Source organism: Canis lupus, chromosome 6 (assembly GCF_048164855.1).
Source record: "Canis lupus baileyi chromosome 6, mCanLup2.hap1, whole genome shotgun sequence".
Classification (NCBI taxonomy): Eukaryota; Metazoa; Chordata; class Mammalia; order Carnivora; family Canidae; genus Canis; species Canis lupus.
The window spans coordinates 50,994,379-51,020,354 of NC_132843.1; the positions used below are offsets into that span (position 1 = coordinate 50,994,379).

The 25,976-nt window shown below is 35.6% G+C and overlaps 1 protein-coding gene across 16 annotated transcripts in view; it reads left to right on the forward strand.

The window, feature by feature from the left end:
• DCAF6 (DDB1 and CUL4 associated factor 6) overlaps positions 1 to 25,976 on the forward strand; it is a 131,264-nt gene that overhangs the window by 52,423 nt on the left and 52,865 nt on the right. For 6 of the 16 annotated variants that reach the window (XM_072830479.1, XM_072830478.1, XM_072830482.1 and 3 more), the window contains exons 8-10: positions 4,880 to 4,973; positions 6,182 to 6,301; positions 8,918 to 9,178. In XM_072830479.1, coding sequence (XP_072686580.1) covers positions 4,880 to 4,973; positions 6,182 to 6,301; positions 8,918 to 9,178 — 475 coding nt within the window. Of the gene's footprint in view, positions 1 to 4,879; positions 4,974 to 6,181; positions 6,302 to 8,917; positions 9,179 to 20,072; positions 20,244 to 24,183; positions 24,265 to 25,976 lie in introns of all 16 variants that reach the window. The other 10 variants (XM_072830468.1, XM_072830467.1, XM_072830472.1 and 7 more) reach the window with 3 other exon arrangements.

Consider the following 25,976-nt stretch of genomic DNA (forward strand, 5'->3'; position numbering starts at 1 on the left):
TACATTCTACTCACCAGATCTTTATTGGGCACCTGCATATACTAGGTCCTTTAGAAACTTTAGAAATTCAAGGACAACTGTGACAAAGACATGGCCTCTTACTCAGGAATTTACAGTTTAGTGGAAAGATACAAATAAAAGAATATGTAAAACTTTAACAATAAAATTACACATGAGTTATGTTATAAGAGGAGCAGAGGAAGGAATAATGTATTTTGACTGGAAATGTAAGAAATGATTGGGGTTTTAAAATGTGAATAAAAGTTTCACATAATGATTTTTTTCTTATGTATTCATGATATTTTTATATTTTCTTAATTTGTGGAGGCTTCTTTTTCTTTCTTTATATCCTCTTATAATTTCTCTTTCATTTTTCCATTCTTTAGTATTTTTTGTCACTTCTCATTTTTCTTTTTTTGTATTCTGTTTTCTTTTTATTGTCTTTGCTGTCTTCCTTTTCCTCTCCTATCTATTTGACATTTTCCCCACTTGCCCTACTTCGTTGTTGGTCCACGTTGTTGAATCTGGTGTCTCATTTTCTGTTCTCACAGTTTGTTTCAAAAATACATATCCCAAATCTGTAGGACTACTTTGCATTCTCACTACCACTACTACCCTGATCCAAGACATCACCATCTTTCCTAGATTGTTGTGGTAGCTTTTAACCAGTCTCCTTGCTTTCACCCCCAACCTCATAGTCCTTTACTTATGTAGCACCTAAATGATCCTTTAAAATCAAGTCAAATTACGCTACTCTTCTGATCAACACTCCCAAGTGGTTCTCCATCTCACTTAAAACAAAAACTAAGGTCCCTATAGTGGCTTCAAGATCTTCTATCATGTGCTTCTTGACTTGTACTGTTTTCTCAGTACTTCTACTGTACTCTGCTCTGGTCACCTCTACTGACTTATTTAGGCAGCCTAAGCATGCTTCTCCCTTATGTTTTTGCATTTACTGCACATCAAATGGTCTTCCCACATATCTGGATTTCATCTTTTCTTACCTATTTTTAGGTTTTCACTCTTGTCACATTCTCAGTGAGGCCCTCCTTAACCTCCCATTTTAAAATCGCAGCCCTTAACTCCTAGGTACTGCCTATCACTTTTGTCTACTTAATTTTTTTTCCCCATAATACTCAACACTTTCTTTTGTATATTTTACTTTTTTTTTTTTTTTTTTTTTACCATGTGTTGTTCATCTACTCCACTAGTTTGTAAATTATGTAACATTGGAGTTTTTGTGTGATTTGTCCATTGATCTTTTCCTAATACCTAGAGTGGTACCTGGTACATAGAAGGTGCTCAGGAAAGTCTTAGTTGAATGACTGAATTAATGCTTGCACCATTTTCAGTATTCTTTTTTTTTCCCTCTTTTTTTTTTTTTTATTGGTGTTCAATTTACCAACATACAGAATAACCCCCAGTGCCCGTCACCCAATCACTCCCACCCCCCGCCCTCCTCCCCTTCTACCACCCCTAGTTCGTTTCCCAGAGTTAGCAGTCTTTACGTTATGTTTCCCTTTCTGATATTTCCCACACATTTCTTCTCCCTTCCCTTATATTCCCTTTCACTATTATTTATATTCCCCACATGAATGAGAACATATAATGTTTGTCCTTCTCCGACTGACTTACTTCACTCAGCATAATACCCTCCAGTTTCATCCACGTTGAAGCAAATGGTGGGTATTTGTCATTTCTAATAACTGAGTAATATTCCATTGTATTCATAAACCACATCTTCTTTATCCATTCATCTTTCGATGGACACTGAGGCCCCTTCCACAGTTTGACTATTGTGGCCATTGCTGCTATAAACATCGGGGTGCAGGTGTCCCGGCGTTTCATTGCATCTGTATCTTTGGGGTAAATCCCCAGCAGTGCAATTGCTGGGTCGTAGGGCAGGTCTATTGTTAACTCTTTGAGGAACCTCCACACAGTTTTCCAGAGTGGCTGCACTAGTTCACATTCCCACCAACAGTGTAAGAGGGTTCCCTTTTCTCCGCATCCTCTCCAACATTTGTTGTTTCCTGCCTTGTTAATTTGCCCCCATTCTCACTGGTGTGAGGTGGTATCTCATTGTGGTTTTGATTTGTATTTCCCTGATGGCAAGTGATGCAGAGCATTTTCTCATATGCATGTTGGCCATGTCTCTGTCTTCCTCTGTGAGATTTCTCTTCATGTCTTTTACCCATTTCATGATTGGATTGTTTGTTTCTTTGGTGTTGAGTTTAATAAGTTCTTTATAGATCTTGGAAACTAGCCCTTTATCTGATATGTCATTTGCAAATATCTTTTCCCCATTTTCAGTATTCTTGACTAGGTTATTTTGCATATCTCAAAAAGTCAAGCTTGAGACTGTTTTTAACTTGAAGACCTTGTTCCAGAAAGAGTTGCTGAAGTTAAAACACTATTTCTTTGCTTGTATAATATAAAATTCCTCTTTCATAACTATGGAGCAGGGCTCTTTTCTATTCTAAATATAGTTCACATACAGAGTGAGGCCTGCTGTTTCTGGAAATGATTATTTGTCTAAGATTTTGGACACCTGCCACACTAGGCTTTCTCTAATCTTCTGATTATTCCCTGTCACACTTGTGGCTTCCTGCAGATTTTGCTATTCTTTGTTGTTCTTAGCCACATTTATATACTTATGGAATTTGTGAAGGTTTTTTTTTTCTGTCTTCTTTGCCGAGGGTGTAAAGATTCTCTCCATCTTGTTGCTCAGTATGGTTTCCAGGGGAAAACAGAAAATTTACAGATTTCTATCAAAATCTGCTTAATTAAAAGGAAAAAAAATCAATGTTTTATTAAAAAATAAAAATAAAAGAAGTGAGCCACAAAAATGGGAGAAAATGTTTGTATATCATTGATTTATGATTTAGAATCTAGTAACCAAAATATATTGGAACCACAGTAAGGTACCATTTCACACTTACTAGGTCGACTAAAATTTTAAAGGTCAATAACAGCATTGAAGATGTGGAGAAATTGGAGCTTTCACACATTGCTGGTAGGAATGTAAAATGGTGCAGCTGCTTTGGAAAACAGCTTGGCAGTTCCTCAAAAGTTAAACATAGAGTTATCATATGATCTAGCAAATCCATTTCTAGATATATACTGAAGAGAATTGAAAACATATGTCCCCATAAAATCTTCCACATATGTTCCTAGCAGCATTGTTCACAACAGCCGAAAAATGAAAACTACTCAATGCTCATAGACTGATAAATGAATAAACAAAATATGGTATATCCAAATAATGGAATATTATTGAACCATAAAAAGAAATGATACATGGTACAACATGGATGAACTTTGAAAATACTATGCCATATGAAAAAAGCCAGATAGAACCACATATTATTCCATGTCTATGAAATGTCCAGAACAGGCATAGCCCTAGAGACAGAAAGTAGATTCATGGTCACCAGGAGCCAAGTGCTGGGAGGAGTGAGGAGCAGCTGCTCACAGTTCTAGGATTTCTCTTTGAGGTAATGAAAACATCCTGGAATTAATGGTGCAAGTGGTTGCGCAGCTTTGTGCATATGAACCACTGACCTACACGCTTTAAAAGGGTGACTATCATGTTACGTGTGTTATATCTCAATAAAAAATATTAAACATTATAAAAGTTACAGAGAATGATCAAGGGTGTTAAATGCTATAGACATCAAATGGATTAAGTTGTGAAAGGTGTGCCATTTGGATTGGCAATTGATTGTCGATCACTTTTTCACTGATCAGTGAACTTAGCAAGTAATCACTCATGGGTGACATTGATGAGAATGAATTCAGTGGAATGTTGGGAACATAAGATGACTACAGTGAATTGAGGAAGGATTAGAAGATAAAAGTGGAATAAATATAGACTTCTTTCCAAGAAGCTTGGCAATAAGGCTTCAGAAAATGGGAACGAGTATAGCTGGATAGAAATATAAAATTGAGGTGTTTTGTTTGTTAAAAATGGTAAGTATCTTCAGCATATTGTAAGGAAGAAATGAGAGAGGAAATGAATGTACGTATGGGAAAGAGCATAATTGTCAAAGCAAAGTGCTTGAGGAATTGAAGGAATAAAATGAAAAGCACAGATGGAGTTATTAAGCTTAAGCAAAATAAATGATACATCTTCTGAGAAAGGTTAGAAGGAATTAGGAGGTTGTAGACTATAGTAAGTTTGTAGGATGCAGCTGAAGTAGGAGGAAGAGTAATTAGCCAAAAATGAGGGAAACCAGATAGAGTAGAGATCCTGAAGTGAGTAATGAAGGGTTGCAGTAGATGGGGGGGAACCGGAGAGTAAACTGATAATAAAATAGTGATAATTCCTATTGTCAGGTATGTAGATACTTTACCTAGACTACATGTATCATCATCAAAACTCAGGCTCATTGGGGATCCCTGGGTGGCTCAGCGGTTTAGTTCCTGCCTTTGGCCCAGGGCGCAATCCTGAAGTCCCGGGATCAAGTCCCATGTCGGGCTCCCTGCATGGAGCCTACTTCACCCTCGGCCTGTGTCTCTGCCTCTCTCTGTGTCTCTCATGAATAAATAAATAAAATCTTAAAAAAAAAAAAAACGAACAAAACTCAAGCTCATTGCAGTTAAATAACTTTCCTGTGGTCAGTTGTAAAGTGATACAGGTGGGATTAGAAGTCACATATACATGATTTCAAAGTTGCACTCAGACTCTAATTTAGGGTGAAGATGTTAAGTGTAGGCTGTACCATCAATAGGTACCATCATTATTAAGAGCCGTCTTTCATGTTTTGACTTAGGATCTCTTTTGCATACTCAATAAAGAAAGCAAAGACATGAAAAGAATTTGTTAGACTTCAAGTATGCTTTAAGAATTGAGCAAATGAGTTTTCTCTTCATCTTTTAGTTACGACAGCCTCCAGTGAAGCGTCTGAGACTTCGTGGTGATTGGTCAGACACTGGACCCCGAGCGAGGCCTGAGAGTGAACGAGAACGAGATGGTAACTCTACTTTTCAGCCTTTCTAATATAGAATTTAAAAATTAATCTTTTAACTTATTTCTTTTCTTCTTATAAGTGATGCTGAAACAAACATCCTTGTACTTTTATCTTAATATACTTGTGCAAATGCATCTGAAGATCAATTCCTAAAAGTGGAATGAATGACTGGATCACTGGATAATACATTTACTTTTGATAGCTATCATATTACCCTCCAAAATAAGTACACTACTTTACATTTCTACTGGAAGTATGAGAATGCCCATTGCCATGTAAAACATTGGACATCATCAATCTTTTTAACTTTGCCTATTAGATATAAAGTGAAATGAAAACTTCAATTTCCAACCCAAGAGTTTTATAATAGCAGATAAATTATTTTTCTTTTATCAAGTGCTTTTGATAAGCATAAGAAACTACTTTGGGAGCCTTAAGATGGCACACTTTTAAAATAGAATTAATCTGTGTGTATGTTAATAATTGGTTGGTAGCCAAAATCTTATTTTAATGACTTTTGAATTCTTTTAAGATCAAAAGCATATTCCCCAATATATTATCCTTGTCATCATCTTATATATTTAAACTTAAAGCAACACTAAATAAAGGCAGTAAAGTATGAAATTCTATTTTCATGAAAATTCAAGAACAAATTATTTGCATTTTAAATTATATGATTATAGAATTATCTTTAATTTGATGTCATACTTAATTTGATAATTCCCTAAAGAAAACATATATTTGAAGGAGAAAAGGAGTAGAGGGAAGAGACAAATACAATACTTTCTAGTTTTTGTTAATTTCAAATATATGGAATATGCTTACAGTGTGGTGAAAATCAGTTTAAGGAAATTTGAGAGTGCAAACCTTTCTTTTAATTGATATAATTCATGAGCTGGTGGAACTAAAGATGTGGGTTGGGGGTCAGTCAGGGTGAGAGGTGTAGAGGTACTTAAGAATAGACAAAGATGAAATATAAATCCTATTCTTGAGGAACTCAAAATATAGATGGAGAGTCACTTGCAAAAATATATACTATGAAATGTGATGATAACTGATAGATTTGTGTACATTAATATAATTTATTTAGGCAATTTGATTCTTTTTTTTTTAATTGCTCTCATTTTAAAGGCCTTAATATCTGGGTTTTTGCATTAATGAAAGATCCTGACTTACTACTGAATTCACTGATAAGAACTGTATTGTGATAGGTGAGCAAAGTCCCAATGTGTCATTGATGCAGAGAATGTCTGACATGTTATCGAGGTGGTTTGAAGAAGCAAGTGAAGTGGCACAAAGCAATAGGGGGCGAGGAAGATCTCGACCAAGAGGTAATTTTTCTTAATTGAAGTCACTCAAAAGCTGGCAAAAGCTGTTTTATTGACATTTGCTTTACTTATATCATCCAGTTTATATCTATAATAATCACAGGTCCTTAACTATATTGTGTGAAGCAGTAGAGGACCAAAGGTATTGAGTATAATTTGTCCCTTCACGTTCCAGTAGACCTACCTCTTCTTTTTCGCTTTTCTCAAGAAAAGTAAGAAAACCTGATACTTCCCTTTGAAGTCTTTTTTGTATGCATTCTGAGAATGGAAATATATAAAACTCTGTAGATGAAGTTTTATATGATGAAATAGTTTAACCTTTAGGTTACTTATGCGTTGGTTATTAATTGCTGTTTCTAGTGTTAGCTGACCTATTTTCATATTTTAGTTCATTACTTTCTAGCTTTGGGCTCTTGAGCAATTAACTTAAAAAATTCCTTGGGGGCACCTGGGTGGCTCAGTGGTTGAGCATCTGCCTTCGGCTCAGGTGGTGATCTCGGGGTCCTGGGATTGAGTCCTGCGTTAGGATCCTTGTGAAGAGCCTGCATCTCCCTCTGCCTATGTCTGCCTCTCTCTTAGGGTCTCTCATGAATAAATAAGTAAAATCTTAAAAAAAAAAAGTTCCTTGGCTGCGGGTGTACTTAAGAGTTACTGAATTTGTGCTTAAGTTTAAGAAATACTTAAATCATGGTGATTAAAAGAAAAAACTTGGTATTTTGTGGTAGTTGCATCTTATAAGACATGAACTTGATTAGTCCATTCTTTCTTTTAATAACATCTAGAATTGAGGAAAATTGTTAATGTTTATGGATTATTCCTAATTATTCCTTTGCAGAAAGCACGAAGCCTAGCATTGCACATAGTAGATACTCAAGCCTTTTTGTTTATTTTTTTATTTTTTAATTTTTTAAAAGATTTTATTTATTTGAGAGACAAGGAGCAGAGTACATGAGTTGGGTGGGAGAAGAGGGAGAAGGAGAAGCAGACTCCCCGCTGAGTGGGGAGCCCAATGTGGAGCTCTATCCCAGGACCCCCAGGATCATGACCTGAGTTGAAAGCAGATGCTTACCAGACTGAGCCACCCAGTCACCTCAGTCAAGCCTTTTTAAATCATGACAGTATTATGTTAATTTAGTGGTTAAGACATTATTACTAATGAAGTAGGAATCAGGAACTAATCTTTTTGTTTCTGTTCTATTTGTATATATACTTTTATTTTTTAAATTTTATTTAAATTTATTTTATTTTAATTTTATTTTAATTTATTTTATTTAATTTAAATTAACATATAATATATTATTGGTTTCAGAAGTAGAGGCCAGTAATTCATCAGTCGTATAACACCCAATGCTCATTATATCATGTGCCCTCTTTATTTTTTTTTTTAAGATTTATTTATTTATTCAGAGAGAGAGGGGCAGAGACACAGACAGAGGGAGAAGCAGGCTCCACGCAGGAAGCCTGACGTGGGACTCGATCCCGGGTCTCCAGGATCACGCCCTAGGCTGCAGGTGGCACTAAACCGCTGCGCCACTGGGGCTGCCCATGTGCCCTCTTTAATGTCCATCAGCCAGTTACCCTATCCCCTCACCACCTCCTCTCCAGTGACCCTCAGCTTTTTCCTATGATTAAGAGTCTCTTACAGTTTGTCCCTCTCTGATTTCATCTTGTTTTATTTTTTCCTCTCTCCCTCTATGCTCCTGTTTTGTTTCTTAAATTCTACATGAGTGAAATAATATAATTGTCTTTCTCTGATTGACTTACTTCATTTAGCATAATATAGGAACTTAATCTTATTCTGGCTTATTTGTAACTTCACTCTTCCCAAAATATTTAAATATTTACCAAAGATGTTATGTTGTAGAATGGAAACATATCAATAAAATTCATTCTCGGGGCATCTACATGGCTCCATTAGTTAAGCATCTGACTCTTGATTTCAGCTCAGGTCATGATCTCAGGGTCGTGAGACTGAGCCCTGTGTGTGGCTCTGTACTGGGCATGGAGCCTGCTTAAGATTCTCTCAGGCAGCCCAGGTGGCTCAGCGGTTTTGCACCACCTTCGGCCCAGGGCATGATCCTGGAGACCTGGGATTGAGTCTCATGTCGGGCTCCTTGCATGGAGCCTGCTTCTCTCTCTGTGTGTCTCTCATGAATAAATAAATAAAATCTAAAAAAAAAAAAAGATTCTCTCACTCTGCTCCCCTCTACTTTTATGCATGCTTTCCAAAACAACAACAACAACAACAAAAAATAAAATCCATCCTGCTATTATCCAGTCATTAAATCAGAGTCATCATCTTCAAATTAAGATGTTATTTTTAGGCATTTTACAACCTATTATTTAGCTTTGTCTACATGGGGGTACCATATTGATCTTGAAAGACTGATTATTTTAACAAAAATGTTCTGTAGATAGATTTTTACCCCTCTTGATTAGCCTATTTGGTCAGAGGGATCAAACCCCCACTGAGTATTTTTGATATCCTGAAATTATATGTTCCTGTGTGTGTACATGAATGTGCAAGTGCACGTGTGTTTTCTGAACATACCTCTTTAGTGTAGCTGGTTTTGGAAAGCAGTCAGTATTTGAATTTGCATTAACATGTGTTTTTTGAAGGTGGAACGAGCCAGTCAGATGTGTCTGCACTTCCTGCGGTCCCATCAAGTACTGATTTGGAAGTGGGGGAAAGTGCAATGGAAGTAGATCCTTCAGCTGAACAGTCTCTTCAGCCTTCTACGTCCTCTGCAATGTCAGCTCAGGCTCATTCGACATCCTCTTCTACAGAAAGCCCTCATTCTACATCTTTGCTGTCTTCTCCAGACAATGAACAAAGGCAGTCTGTGGAGGCATCTGGACGCCATACTCATCATCAGTCTGGTGAGGATGCTACTCTTTAAATAGGCTGTGGTTCATCTGATCATTTCTGATTATGAATACTTCTTTATGTTCTGGTTTGAAAGATACTAAATCACATGAATTTGTTCTTGCCAGAATAAATCAAAATGACATGTTATATGTGAACATGTAATTTAAACACAAACTTCAAGTGTGCCTAACTTGCATGAATTTAACAAATATCAGTATCTTCAGTTTACCTAAGATAATTCTTTAAAAAGTGTAGGTGCCAGCAGATAGTGTTTTGACATAGCTTCATGCAGTTGATTTAAAAATTACTTTTATAAGCCATTATAGACAAAAATGTCTTTCTAGACTTAACTTGGTTCTCTGTATTTATATTTTTTATAATCTTTCTTCAAATCATGAAATACTTTAAATACATTCTATGTGGTCCTTTTAATAGCATCTCTTTTTGACAACATACACAATTTACCAAAAGATTTATTTCTCCTATACTTACATGAAAAGGATTTGTTTTAACAAGTCCTTGTCTTCTTGATACTTGATGTTAGTGGAAAAAAAAATCCACTCCTAAATTCTGTTAAAATACTATTTTCCTCCCAATATTAAAACTACTTATGTTCAACTTTTTTCCCCCCAACTATGGAATGTACTAGTATTTATAACAGTAGTTTTCAGCAGATATGACTATAGTTTACTTGGTATTTCAACTGTATACATGTAATTATAATAAGCAGTAAGATTTTATTCATATATTTCTCTGGGTTCTACTAAGGAGGCATTCACTTGACATAACAAAAAATACTAGAAACCAGAGATACAACTGGCAAGCCTAAACTTAAATCTATAAAAAATTCCTGATAGCTTAACTGCCAAGCTATCACTATTCTTCTCTGAATTCTGATACCAGATCACCAAATAAAGGATGTTTTAAATTAGGCATTTTTTTAATCAATTTATCCCATTTTTGGTCATTCATTTCAGTTTCTATGGGAATGGAAGCCAGAGTCAATTATGTAATTATTAATACTTATGCACAGTTTATCTGTAATAATAAGCTGAAAGCTGAGCTATTAAGTCAGGTTTTCCACTGTCTAATTGATATAGTTAGCATTTCAACCTATGGTAAAGTAAAATATTTTGGAGTGTTTGGGAAGTAGAATCAAAAGTTTGTCAAAGCAGATAAAATTGGTAAAAAAAAAAAAAAGAATTTTAAAGTTATGGCATTCTTGGAAATTTTCTTAAAGATTTTGATCAATTATAAGTTATCAGGAAAACTTAGTAAGAAAATTCCCTAGCTTATATTCATGTGCCACTGAATTCTAACTAATTCCAGTTGTTTTTTAAACCTATTTCTGAGTAAAGTACTTAGTTTGGAGTTTCATTTTTCTTTTTTGTTACAGATATTTAACACAATTAATATTGCATTTCAGATTGTTAAATCCCTTTTAATATTTAATGTAAGTATCAGGTAGTCATTTGAATCATTAAAATAGGGAAATGATTGATCATTACTTGGTACCTTTGCCTGTAATCTTTTTAAAGAAGTAAGGAAATATTTTTCTTTCCTTTTTTAAAGATTTTATTTATTTATTCATGAGAGACACAGAGAGAGGCAGAGACACAGGCAGAGGGAGAAGCAGGCTCCATGCAGGGATCCCGATGCGGGACTCTATCCCGGTCTCCAGGATCAGGCCCTGGGCTGAAGGCGGTGCTAAACCGCTGAGCTAGTACGGAGATATTTTTAACTGGTCTCTACCAGTTATAAGAATTTTAGTTGACTGCACTTTGGAAAATCAGAATACTTCCATATTACTCAAATAGGGTCAGTATTGAAGAAAATGATTTGATGTTAGGTGTAGTATCTAAGGATTATACCTGGAATTGTTTTGACAGCAAGCCTTTCTTTATCCCTGAGTACAACATTTTAACAATACAGACTTAATGAGTTTTTTCTGTTTTGTTTTGTTTTTTCCCCAATCTCTTTTGCACTTGTAGGTTCAGATAGGTTTATGGATACTAGGAATTCTCTGTGTGGTAGGGGGAGCTGTGATTTTTATTACAAATATATACCTCATTTTATTGTGCTTTAGTTTGTTATGTTTTGCATATTTTTTTTTTTTTACACATTGAAGGTTTGTGGCAACCCTGCGTCGAGCTAGTCTGTTGGCAGTATTTTTCCAACAGCGTTTGCTTGCTTCATGTCTGTGTCACATTTTGGTAATTCTCACAATATTTCAAACCTTTTCATTATTATCGTGTTTGTTAGGGTGATCTATGATTAGTGATCTTTGATGTTATTATTGTCATTGACTTGGAGTACCACAAATGCCACCTATATAAGACAGTGAACTTATTCTGTAAATGTGTGTGTGTTTTGACTGCTCTCTTGAACAGCTGTTCCTCTCTCTCTCTCCCTCTCCTTGGACCTCCCTATTCCCTGAGATATGACAATATTGAAAGTAGGCCAGTTGATAACCTAAAATGGCCTCTAAGTGTTCAAGTGAAAGGAAGAGTTACACATCTCTTACTTTAAATAAAAAACTAAATATGATTAAGCTCAGTGAAGAAGTCATGCTGAAAGCCTAGATAGGCAAAAAACTAGGCCTCTTGTGCCAAACAGCCAAATTGTGAATGCAAAGGAAAAGTTCATGAAGGAAATCAGAAGTGTTGCTCCAGTAAACACACAAATGGTAAGAAAGCGAAACAACCTTATCTCTGATATGGAGAAAGTTTTAGTGATCTGTGTAGAAGATCAAATAGCCACAACATTCCCTTAAGCCAAAGCCTAATCCAGAGGAAGGCTCTCACTCTCTTCATCTCTCTGAAGGCTCAGAGATGTGAGGAAGCTGCAGGAGGAAAGTTTGAAGCTAGCATTTCCCATTCTGAAAATCCTAGGTCCCTTATAGATAGATAGATAGATAGATAGATAGATAGATTTGTTTATTTATTATTTATTTATTTATTTATTTATTTATTTATTTATTTATTTATTTAAGACTTTATTTATTTATTCATGAGAGACACAGACAGAGGCAGAGTTATAGGCAGAGGGAGAAGCAGGCTCCATGCAAGGAGCCCAATGCGAGACTTGATCTCTGATCCCAGTATCATGCCTTGAGGTGAAGGCAGATGCTCAACTGCTGAGCCACCCAGGTATCCCTCCCTTAAGATATATGTTAAATCTACTCTGCCTGTGCTCTAGAAATGGAACAACAGAGCCAGGATGACAGCATGTCTGTTTACAACATGGTTCACTGAATGTATTTTTTAAAAGATTTATTTATTTATTTATTTATTCATGAGAGACACGGGGAGAGAGAGAGGCAGAGGGAGAAGCAGACTCCATGCAGGGAGCCCGATGTAGGACTCGATCCTGGGTCTACAGGATCACGCCCTTGGCCACAGGCAGGCACCAAACCACTGAGGCACCCAGGCATTCCGGTTCACTGAATATTAAATCCACTGTTGAGACCTACTGCTCAGAAAAAAAGATTCCCTTCAAAATATTCCTGCTCATTCACAATGTATCTGGTTATCCATGAGCTCTGATGGAGATGTACAAGGTTAATGTTTTTATGCCTGCTAACACAACATCCATTCTGTAGCCCTTGGGTCAAGAAGTCAAATCTTCTTATTTTAGAAATACCTTTTGTAAGGCTACAGCTGCCAAAGATAGTGATTCCTCCAATGGATCTGGGAGTAAATTGAAAACCTTCTGGAAAGGTTTCCTCATTCTAGATAACATTAAGAATATTCATGTTTCAGGGCACCTGGGTGGCTCAATCAGTTAAGTGTCCGACTCTTGATCTCAGGTTCAAGCCCCACATTAGGCCTCACACTGGGCTTGGAGCCTACTTAGAAAAATAAAGAAGAATATTCATGAGGTCAAAGTATCAACATGAATAGGAATTTGGAAGAAGTCAATTTCAACCCTCATGAATGACTTTGAGGTGTTCAAGGCTTCTTCAGTAGAGCAAATAACTGCAGATGTGGAAATAGCAAGAAAACTAGCATGAGAAGTGGAGCCGGAAGATGGGACTGACTCACCACATCTCAGGATCATACTTAAATGCATGAGGAGTTGCTTCTGGTAGATGAGCAAAGAAAGTATCTGTTGAGATAGAATCTACTCCTGGTGAACATGTGTAAAGACTGCTGAAATGACAACAAAGAATTCAGAATCTTACATAAACTTAGTTGATAAAGCAGTGGCAGAGTTGGAGAGGATTGATTCCAATTTTGAAAGAAGTTCTGTGGGGTAAAATGCTATCCAATAGTGTTGTATGCTTCTGATAAATTGTTAAAGAGTCAGTTGATGCCACAGCCATCCCACCCTTCACAGCCTGATCAGTCAGCAACCAAAAGCATCAAGGAAGATTCTCCATCAGCAAGAAGATTATGACTCACTGAAAGTCGGATGATGGTTAGCTTTTTTTTTTTTTAAAGCAATAAAGTATTTTTAAATTAAGGTATGTATATTGTCTTTTAGACAGCATGCAATTGCATACTTAATAGACTATAGAATGGTGTAAACATGACTTTTATATGCACTAGGAAACCAAAAAGTTCTTTTGACTTGCCTTATTGGATATTTGCTTTATTGTGGTGCTTTCGAACCAATCTGCAGTTTCTTGGAGGTGTGCCTCCATTGCCTTACATAGAGATAGAATGAGAAAGTGCTTCTTGCCCTGCCTTAGGTACCTCTTTATGTAAATGTTTCCCTTATGTCCCTTATATTTCCTCTGTCACATTGCTGAGGTAAAAGAAAGGCACGGTGGGAATGTGAAAATTTGCCTGGCAAAATGCCATCTGTGAACCTAATTATTTGCCCTCTTTTAGTCTGCAACTGAGTTGTGGTGAAGAAAGTAACAACTGCACATTTCATTGGGTGCTCAACACTGTGTCAGAAAAGTCTTTTAAACACTGCTGCTCAACAACTAAAAGTGTTTATTTTGCACCTTCTTGTCTCTCAGACGTTTATCACTTTCCTTTACCTTCATCCTCCCCTCCCAGCTGTCACCTTCCATTCACAGTATGTGTGTGGGGGAAGCACTCACCTTCCTACTTTTCAGTCTCTTGACACTCTCTCATTTGGGTAAGAAGTATGTCTGTTCCTGTCAAAGGCTAGTCAGTGCAATCACTATCCCTTTCCAGATTCTCCGGCTTTTGCATCATCAGTATTATCTTTTCTACTGCATTGGTCCTTTTCTACTTCAAACATGCTCTGTTACTACCTCCTTTCTTAAAAATACCTTCCCTTAATTACCCCACACTCTCCCCCAGCCTTGTGCCTTTGCTCCTCTCATGATGAGTCTTCACAAGAAGTGCTCACATATCGTTTCCACTGTCTTTCCATCTTCCATGTGTTTTCACCTAACTCCTGTCTGCCTTTCAGCTCTATATCTACTGAAGCTTTTGGTCAGAGTCACTGGTGACTTGTTAGTATCTTAGTATCTTACTAGATTTTTCATTCATTTGCATTTAACATAGTCTGACACTCTTTTCAGTTCTTTTTTTTTTTTTTTAAGATTTTACTTATTTATGTATGAGAGATGTAGAGAGAGGGGTAGAGACACAGGCAGAGGAGAAGCAGCTCCCTGTGAGGAACCTGATGTGGGACTCGATCCCAGGACCCTGGGATCACTCCCTGAGCCAAAGGCAGACACTCAACCACTGAGCCACCACCCAGGCGTCCCTGACACTCTTTTTCTTGAAACACTTTCCTTTCTTGGCATCTGTGTTACCACTTTGCCTATTTATTCTTATTACAAACTCTAGCTGATTTTCAGTAATCACTGTTGATGCTTGTTCTATTTCCTTCAGAATATTTTAGTAGAACTTCTTAGTCTGCACTCTTTTCTCTGTTCTGTAACACTGGGGGACTGCATCAATTTACATAGCTGTGAATAGCTTTTCTAAGGTGAAGATTTCTAAATGTATGTCAACAATCTGATCTTCCACTTTAAGTTACAGACTCCTATGTCCAGCTGTTCCTTTGACCCTTCTTTTTGGTTATCTCTCAGTATCTTAAGCTTAACATGTCCACACTAAAACTTAATTTAGCCTCATATCCTTCCCGTCTGCTAATCTCTTCCATCTTGGTGGTTTTATATTTTAGTAAACTTAAAACCACCTGCCCCATTTGCTTATTTTAACAGCCTATATGTTATTCTTGATTGCTTGCTTTCATGTCCCATGCTCAGTCCATCAGCAAGTCTTGTTGGTTCTGTGTCTAAAATAAATTACTCTTCTTCCATCCATCATTTTTAATCTTCTAATTGATCTCCCTGAATCTGCTGTCACTCTCTTACCATTTATTTACCATGCAGCAGTATTTTACCGTGTTAAATCAGATTATATAGCTTTGCTGTTTAAAACCCCTCAAAGACTTCTAATTGCATTTAAGAGTAGAATTACCCCCCCCCAAAAAATTGATGGATTTAAAAAAAAAATATTTTACTTATTTATTCATGAGAGACACAGAAAGAGAGAAAGGCAGAAACAGGCAGAGAGAGAAGCAGGCTCCATGCAGGGAGCTTGACGTGGGACTTGAACCTGGACTCCAGGATCACGCCCTGGGCCGAAGGCCAGATGCTCAACCACTGAGCCACCCAGGTGTCCCAAAATTAATGGATCTTAAAGAACCTACGTGGCCTGGGTTTTGTCCACCTCTCTAACCTAACCTCATTTCACAGGACTTTCTCAGTTCCCAGTGATCATTATGCTCTACCTGCAATGGTTTCCTTTATTCCATTGAATGTGCCAAGTTCTCTTCTGCATCTTTGTTTCTGATTCTGAGCCTTTGCACTTGCTGTTCTCTGTACTTAAGAAGCTCTTCCCCCTGACTTATTGCAGCCAACTTCTTTTTCTTGGTGTCTCAGTTCTGGTGTCCTTACTACCCTAGCCAGATTCATCTTCCTTTACTAAAATATTCTTTTATATAGCCCTGTTTACTTCCTGAAAAGCACTTACTAAAATTTGTAATTATTTTGTTAATTTTTGATTGATTTGTGATTTATTTTGCCTTCTTAGAATGGTTTTATTATTATAATATTTGAGAAGGTGGTTTCTTTGGATCGAATGGGGTTACCAGCACATAGAAAATTCACTTTAGATTTTCACTTTGTGAGAAGTGAGTCACCTAAGGGATCCGTGTGTGTTTAATTAAATAACCCATTCAGACCATGAGAATTTAGTTTCTGTAACATAGTATGTGATACGGCTTTTGTGTGAATTCCTGCTTTTTTACAAATGTCCAGATTTACAAATTTATATAGGTCTATTCAGAATCTTCACAGCTAAACTAAGCTCTGTAGAAAAATTGTTGAGAAATAATATGGCATAGAATAATAAACCTTTCAAAGCCCAAATATCCAGATTATAACTTCCTTAAAGGGTACCAGGGCCTATTCAGTCTAGAAGCAATATATAGATTAGAAACAAGGGGAAATATTAGATTAATGGTTACTTTGGGGAGACCAAAGAAGAGACCAGGGGAACTTGAAAGTCATTAAAGGAATGACAGTTCTAAGAGAAAAATGCACAAGGATCACCTGGACAAGAAGCAAGTTGGCATTGGAGGACAGATCCATAGCAGGCAGATAAACTACTAGCAGATTAGAGACCGAAATAATCCAGTGTCTAGGACAAAAGATGCTGTGTATTGGAGAGGCAGGATATGAAATTAGAAACAAGTGGACCTTTGTCGGGTCTACTATCAGTGGGAATGGAGTCATTACGGAGATTAGTCTGGAGTCTTTCAGAAGAAAACAAGAAAAGGGTAGGTTGTTACAGGAGATGGAAGTACAAATTTCCCATTAGCAATTCCTGACACGTTGAGGATTTTTTTGTTGTTGTTTTTAAAATTCAACCTACAGTATTCATTATATTCACTTGGCATTTTGGTTCATGTTAACAAAAACGAATTCTCAATGCATTTATTTGCATTATAAATTATATGTTTATACATTTTTAAAAGGATGTAATGTGTGTATGTCTTACCTGCCTTTAATGTTTCAGATTTCTAGCAGTACTGTTTAGTCTGCTTAGTCTGGTTGGAATTTTTAACTTAATATTTGCCCTTCCTAGTTGGCTATGTGGTGACTTCTTTCCATGGCCTCATTTTTGGTTTTAACCCAGGGGAGAAAAAGCCACATACAACCAGCCTTAAAAGTAAACAAACAAATTGTTCTTTTAAAAAGCACTGGAAGCATTGAATAAATAGTTCATGACATCATAACTAAATCTTGATTTTCCAAGGTATAGAGAGAGCCTACTATTTATATGCTGCAGCATCTAGTGGGTCTAGGTGGAGATTCTTCTGTCTCCATAAAACACGTGACAGCACAAGAGAGAGGGTTTGAAACAATAAAGTCAAGGGAATTTTCTGCGATTTTTCTGTTTTAGCAAAACATGTAATCTCTTTATGGTAATTTCTTTTGAAGTGTAAAATTAACAAACTTTATGAGTGCATAATTGTTTGTTTTATACTGCTAAAAGCATTGCTATTATGCTGTCAATAAATAAGATGTATGTATATACCTAAAAAGAAGGCACTATACCATTGAGCATCACAATTTATTAGTCAGTGAATACTGTCTTGCTTGGTACTAGAGAATTTTCTAGGAAGAACTAGCATTGAGAGACTGTGATGATACTTGAATTGTTTGCTAGATCTTTTTTTGTTTGTTTGTTTGCTAGATCTTAACTGCCAATTGACTGACTGAATAAAATTCTTTATAATTAGAGGTCATGGTAACAAGGTGTTAGTATCTCTGGCACGATTGATTCCTGAAACAATAAACCAAATGTACACCCTTATGATCTATGTAAATGAGACTGAAAGTTGTTTGGTAGTTTGTGTAATTTGCTGCCAGTGTCACTGAGAGACATAAAATTCTTTCCCCTCCACCATCAAACAAGCAGCTCTTGAATCTCTGCATTGCCTTTGCTTATAATGGATGAAGTTTTTATTTAAAACCAGTTCTTCCTCTTACTCACTGCAGCTCATCTCTTTTGGTCTACTCAAGGACATCATTCCTGCCTTTGCCCACTTCTTTTCATGTATCACGTTTTTTCCTTCCCTTAATGAAATGTTCTCCGTTAGCATACAATCATCATATCAACTAAAACATCAACTAAAACAAACCTCCCTTTTAACTCTTTACTTTTCCACCAACAATCATCCAATTTCTCTGTTCCCTTTTAGCAGCAAGACTTCTGGAAAGAGTATATATACATATATATACTTTGTGTCTCTACTTCATTATGTCGTCTTTCTCTTGAACCTGTTCCAATCGGGTTTTGGCCCTGTGATTTTTGCTGAAGCAGCTCTTGTCAAGGTTGTCAGTGACTTCCAAGGTGCAGAAGCCAGTGATAAGTTCTCAGTATCTTTTTCATTGTATCAGCGGCATTCAACACAGCTGCTCCTCCATCCTTCCTGACATACTTTCATCCCAGCCCACAGGTTCTGCTCACTCAGTCCTCTGACCTCCTCATTGGCTTCTCCTTCTTATTGTACTCGGAGATTCTTCCTTCCTGTTCAACATTGGAGTATCCCAAAGTTCAGTTCTTAGACTTCTTTATTATCACTTACACTCTAGATAACTTCCAGTAACATCACCGATGACATCCCATGTAGTGGGATGTGAATTCTATACTGTTTTATTCAGTCCCTACTCAGCGTCTCTACTGGGATACCTGTTAGTTCTCTTCCTTCTGCTACCACTTGCTCCTCCCTTTTTCCTATTACAGTAAATGACAGCTCTTATTTTTCTTAGGATGTAGGCCAAAAACTTTGGGACCATTCTGTATCTAAACTACCAGCAAATTCTTCTGCCATTACATATAATATGTAACTCACACCCAGACACACTTCCTCCTCTGAGGATTTTCACTTGCTTTTCTCTCCACCTGGAACGCTTCCTCCAGATACCCAGGTGGTTTACAACCTCAGTCCTTGAGGTCTTTGTTCAAAAATCATCTTAGGAGAGAAGCCTTCCTTAATGACCATACAGAAGACAGCAACCCCTCCTCCACTACCTCTGTCCCCCTTACCTTAACCTGCCCAACTTCCTTCACAGTAGTTGTCCTTGCTTGACACAAACACATACATGTATATTACATATATGTGTGGGTGTGAGTTCACTGATTTTTTTTTTTTCACTGATTTTTTTTTTTCCTTTCAGAACATAAATCCACTTGAGTAGGGACTATTTTGTTTAGTGTTTTATTTATTCTCCAGAGCCTAAAACAGTGCCTTGTAAATAGTAGGCAGAATTTTATGTTATATTTCTACTTTTATCTAGGACTATTGCTTTAAGAAAATATTAAGGATTATGTAAATATTTTTAGTTTAAAAATGAGTAAATGATAATTCCAACATAAAAAGAAATATTTTAGCTGAAAAATATGTAACTGACTTTTTAAAGAGCTCTTCACTAATAAATTCCAAGAATTGTTTACAAATGCATAACTTTTTCATAATTTTAATTGAATTTTAATTATTATTTGATTGAAGCTAGTAATTTTGTGTATAGATTAGATAACTGATATTTTTCAATTTTCTTTAGTATCACTTTGTTTAAAAAGATGAAATTAGTGAAGAAAGGAATATTCATTTTAAAGACTTTGCTTATGGAAGACTTTATTTTCAACCTATTTAGTTACTTAAAAATTCTTAGAGAACTATATGTGTGTAATTCATTTCTAGTTAAATAGAAGAAGCATTTGAATATGTCAGTGTGTGTTATCTCCTAACTTAATGATCATTTTTTTAATAAGTACTTTGTTTAGTATTCTTCCATGAGACATGTATTTTACCTATCTTTCTTTCTTTAATATATAATCAGATTCTTACTATTTCTATTTTGTTACTATCTCTTCACCTTTCTTTTTCCATCTGTGTCAGAATTTTTAAGGGGGCCTGAGATAGCTTTGCTCCGCAAGCGCCTACAACAACTGAGGCTTAAGAGGGCTGAACAGCAGAGGCAGCAAGAGCTAGCTGCGTGCACCCAGCAACAGCCTTCCACTTCTGGTCAGTCTTCTCATGAGGGCTCTTCCCAGGACCCTCGGGCTTCAGGTTATTACTGTCCAGTGTCCTCAAGCAGCTGGTAGAGTTGGTGTTTTAACACTGCTACTGTGTAACAAGATGCTTCCCTTTTCCCCTTGACAAAGAGCTGATGGTGCTTGCAGCTTCTCCCTCCCTTTCTTGCATATGGTGGTGTTCATCATTCCATGGCTAGAGGCAGCAGTATTTGCCAGAGAGATGAATATAAAATAACCCATTATTTTATTTGTAATATTTCTGGGAGGGGGAAGATGTTTATTACTTCTATGGCTAATGAACTACTTTCTAATAATCTAGTGAATTCAGAGCCTGTTTTGATATTTTTACTGAAATTTCTTATATGCCAAAATGATATCTATGCTCATGGCCCCTAGTTCTTCCTCCTCTTCTTTTGAAAGTTAACCAGGATTCCTATGAAGTAGTAATACTAGATTTTAGAATTATAGTGTTGTTTGGCCATACCAGCATGCTGACTCAATTATCCTCTTCTGTAATTATTTGAAAATTTTCAATATTTGCTTGCTTGTTCCTTGTATACATATCTGATATATACGGCAGCAGAAATAACCCACAGTCTCATGTTGCTGTTCTTATGCTTTTAAACTCTGATAAGACAGTGATAATCTGTGCCACTCTTTTTCTTTGAGTATTTTAATGGCCTGGTTATTTTTATGGCCAGCAAGCTCATGATGCTCAACATTTGTTGACAGAATTAATGAAAGATTTAGCATAAAATAATTTGTCAATTTAATTCTTTCAAGATGAGTAATAGGTTCTATATATTCTATTCTATAGGTACTACATGGTAAATGCTACAAATCTTTAGGAACTAGAGTGTGTCTGGGTTTTGATAGTAATAAGATTATGATACTTTGATGTACTACTTTGTTTTTCCACCCTTAGGAATGATAAGTTGGGGTATTTGTCAGTTACTTTGAGAACTCTGATTTAATTTGTTTGTATATTGGTAGAACTGAACAACCTCCACTTTATAAATATTTGTTCAACTATGTACTGGTAACAAAAGCACATTATATAATATCATGGTGAAATAAAATAGATTTAAATAACTGTAATATAGGTGTGAGGTTTGGAATAAATTCTGGACGATTTTTAATTCAATGTAATATTAGTAGAGGGAATATTGGCCAAGCAGAGATGTCTCTGACCATTTATTTTTATTTTCCTATACTTAAAACTACCTGGAGAGTTTGATTAAATTGCAGTCATGACATTTAAAAGTAAGACATTTTGTTATGATTTTGTGCTATTTATAAACCTCTAGCTTATGTGTTTCAAAAGTAAAAAATATGCAACATAAAAACCAATAAGAAGGAAGTTAAAATGCTCCTATATATACACATATTTTTATAATACTGAAATTCAGCAGGTAAGAAACTAAATATTAAAGTGAGTTTGAGTATAAAATATAATACTGTCTACATTAGCCAGAAAGAAATGAAATATACATTGTAGACATTAGAAGAATATTTTGAGACTTAGCCTTTCACATCCAGTCTACCAATTTGAATTGAAGCAAGTTCTTTTTTTTACAGAAAACTTCAGAGTGGTTATGTGGTCTCTGTAAAATAAAATGCTATTGTACCAACTCTGAGTATCCTTCCCCATTAAAAAAGTCTCTAGTTTGATAATCAGTGTATTTGTGGTAATCTTTAAAAAGCTAAAGTTCAGTAGATACCTTGCCCGGTTTTGAGGTTGAGAAACGTGTTACCTGTACTTTGGTTTTGAACAATACATTGGGCCCCTGAGGCTATCTACATGGCCAATATTAGAGACCTTTAGTGCTAACCATCCATGTATGCTGCTCCCTTCACCTACAAGATGAAGTACTTCCTCTCTGTCATATGCTTTTAGCATAGCATTCATATAAGACCCTAATAAATTTAATCTGTGACATACCCTGGGTTCATTTGATCATGCTACTTTTATTCTGTCCACACATGTGACAGGAACGCTATTCAGTAATTAAATAAGAAAAAGTTAAATAACGCATAGTTTGTTACAAAAGACCATCAATAAAATCTATTTATTTTATTCATTTAGTAAATGTGGGATAAGAGGAAAAATGAATAGGCTTAATGCAAAATTTATATCTTCAAGGACACACAAATTATAAAAATACAGAATAGGAATTAAATTTATGAAATTTAGCAGGGAGATAGGTTTTATTTGAATAACAAAACATGTTCTTAATGATTAAATATAATATTGTCTGTGTATTATGGACATTAATTGATCCACCATAGCTAACTTTTAAAAATTTCATTTCTCAAAGTCAGAATATATTATTTTAAAATATTTTTACTTTTTTTTTTTTTTTTTTTTAGCTAAAAACAAAAGTGCATTTTTCCCCTAGGCTTTTAGGAAGTACATCATAACTTCTAGGCTTTCAGTGATTTTTTTTTTAATTATAAAGGGATGAATTTGCCTTCATCATATTATTGCTTAGGTACTAGATTGGTTGAGTTCTTGTCCTGTTCCTATAACTAGATGAGCTTGAACAGGTCAGTTGGCTGCTTTATGTCTCAGTTTCCCAATTATTGATTGATTTAGATAGTATTAGCCTACCATAATTTATAGAGATAGCATAAGGATGGGGTAGAAAATACTGGATAAAATTTTTATGCTCCTAAGTAGAGAAATACACATAATAATGTACTATCTTAATTATAATATCTTTCACTTAGTACCTCAAAATTACCTCATATCACAGCCGTATACAGTTGATGGCATTCAGGGTTTTGAATGAGCATGAAGATGAGTGCCATAAACAGCTATGACAGAGGCAGTCAGCATATTGCTGATTTTAAACCCAACTCTTTTTTTCCATTTCAGGTCCCCTGAAGTCATGGGTTGCTGGCTCCTGCTCAGAGTGACAACACCCTGTGGAGTCTGCTCTACTGGCTCGACCACCACAGAGCCCCACTGGAGCATGGAGCCAGCCTAGAGAGGGTCAGGTAGGAACTGTTTTTTCACTTTATGGCACGGTTTTGCTGATTGGAAAAAAAAATTTTTTTATACCCAAAAAGGGTATAAAACATTGGTGATTATTTTTGAAAAAGGGCTTTTCAAAACTGAGCCATATTGGAAAAAATCAGCACTTACCCGATCCTGTGCAAGCAGGCTCTATACAACATCCAATTCCCCACTGTCTGTGACAATAGGCACATGTAGCACTTCTCAAATGGATGCATTTGATCCTGTTTTTAGTGCTTATAGCATAAGTAGTTAGTAAATAAGATACAATGTTGATCTAGTTCTTTAGTCTTTAGCTACCTTGAATGACCAACTCCTCAGTGCTTCAGACATGAGAATTGCTCTATATTTTTCAGAACAGCTTCCTGTCATTATTTATCATTCAATATCATGTTTCTGAAAAACAGGCAAGTAATAATAACATTAATTGACCCTTTCCTATGTGCTATCTAAGTAGTTTATGCGGATCATCTCATTAAATCTTCACAAGAACAGAATGTGGTAGATACTGTGATTATCCATATTTTACAGATGGAGAAACTGAGACATAGAGATGTTAAATGGCTTGTCCAGGTTACAGTATTACTGAGTGGAAAGGTCAGAATTGAACCCAGAAGTTTGGCTGACAAGTACTTGTTATTTGCCTTTAAAACTATAATTCCTTATTTTGTCTACAATTGAAAAAATTCTGATGAGAAAATTTTAAAAATTCTAAAGAATTTTTTCAAGACCAAAACTCTTTTTTTTAAATATACAGAAATTGGCCATGAGACACCTTGAGCTCAGCACTGCATGAATTTTTGCCTAAAGTTTATCTCTACCTTAAAAATAATATTAATAATTTTAAACACTTCCAATAAGCAGACCAATCATAATGCATTTTGTAATAAATTATCATTAGACCGTATGGTCTGATTTTTATTTGTAATGGTGCTTTCTGGAATATATTTCACAGGGAAATGGAGTAGAGCATGCAGATACCTAAAGCAATCAGCATTGAACTACTTCTATTGTGTTAATATTTGGAAATATTTCTGTAAGTTAGAAGTTATGGGTATTGTGTTTACGAATAACTTGTGGTATAAAAATGTGTTATTTCAGATGTTTATGAGACAGGAAAATAATCCTTTCAAAAACAGTTGCATGGTACCCAAGATTAAAAATAGGACAGAAGCAATAACCAAGAAGGATTTTTTTCTTAAAGATTGGTTTTTCAAGATGGAAGGAACAACAAATAATTCCCCAGATACATACAATAATGTGACAGACTGTAAAACAGTAAGGAAACCCTTTTTGTTTAATACTATTTTAACATAAACTTTGTTAATATTTTAAATCATTAAAGAGATTGAAAATACATAATTTTGAGGCAGTGACAGCATTCTTGATCCTTCATTAATGTGTTTTTTAGAGACATATTCTTTCCTAAACTTCACCTAAAAAATTAAATAAGATGCATTTTATTTCATAAGATTTGTACATTACATAGTACTTATGGAAAAATTAAATATTGGAAAAAGATTATCTGGAGAGTTGATAGTTTTTTTTAATTGATTTCTTAATTATAAATGAGAACACAATGAAATGTATAACAGATACAAAGAGACAAAAAAATTTCATAAGATACTTTTTAGGAGGATTTTCCAATATTTCACTAGGACTCAAATTTTTGTTATGTATTTCTAGACTTTAGGGAATGTAATTTTTGTTTTCTCTAAAAACCAACTTACCGGTTCTTGAAAAACAATACAGGAATGTTGTATCTAACTCTAAAATGGATAAATGAGAAGTCTTAGAAAGGAAAGGAAATACTTTATTTCCTTATTGAAATACTAGCATTCATTCTTTCTTTTTTGTATTGAAATACTAGCATTCATTCTTTCTTTTTTGTATTGTACAGATTTGTTGAACTGAATGTTTAATGAAGAGGTGATAACTAAGGATAAGTCAAAGCTATTATTCAGATAATCATGCTTTATCAAAATCTAGTCATACAAAAGTCTCTGAGCAAACAGGTTGTATCAGAAGGTAGATGATTTTAAGTTGATAGAAGTTGGTCCCAGGAACAGGATTCAGACTTTTAAATGTAGAAATTGAAGCAATCAAGTGATATAAAATTGCTGAGAATGCAGGATATATCGGAAAACTTTTCTTAGCTATTATTTTTTTTTCTTAGCTATTAAGTTGAGGATATTATCAATGCAAAATATTTTAACTACTTTTGGGACAATAAAGCCTTGATCAGTAGAACTGGTGATTATCCAAAAGTATAAAGTTTTTGTTTTATTAACATTTGTTAAGAACTGGAGCACAGGACACTAGAAACTAGGAATTATTCTGATGTTTAGGAGAGAGCTGTGTTTATTATCCACATATAGCTCTACTGGGACACTGGAACTCAAGCCAGGACTTGGTAGCCACCTCCTCCTATTCTCCAGTGTCTTGCTTAGGTTACTAGGTTCCTAGGATGTCCAGGAAGAAAGGAGATGATTAGATCTCAAAATGTCACAGACTATTTGTTGTCAGAACCAGATTTAGAATCAAAATTCACGGACTCTAGACTAGTGCTCTTTCCATTTTTATCATCCTGCCTTTCTTTATATCAGTGTTTTCCAAACAATGGAACCCATTTATAGAACAGATTCTTACACAGAAGCTCAATGCATCAAAAGGATACAAAATTAAATGTTCTATTTGAAGCCAGGGTGGAAAGCATGAAGCCCAGACCATTAAGCATACTCCTTTCCT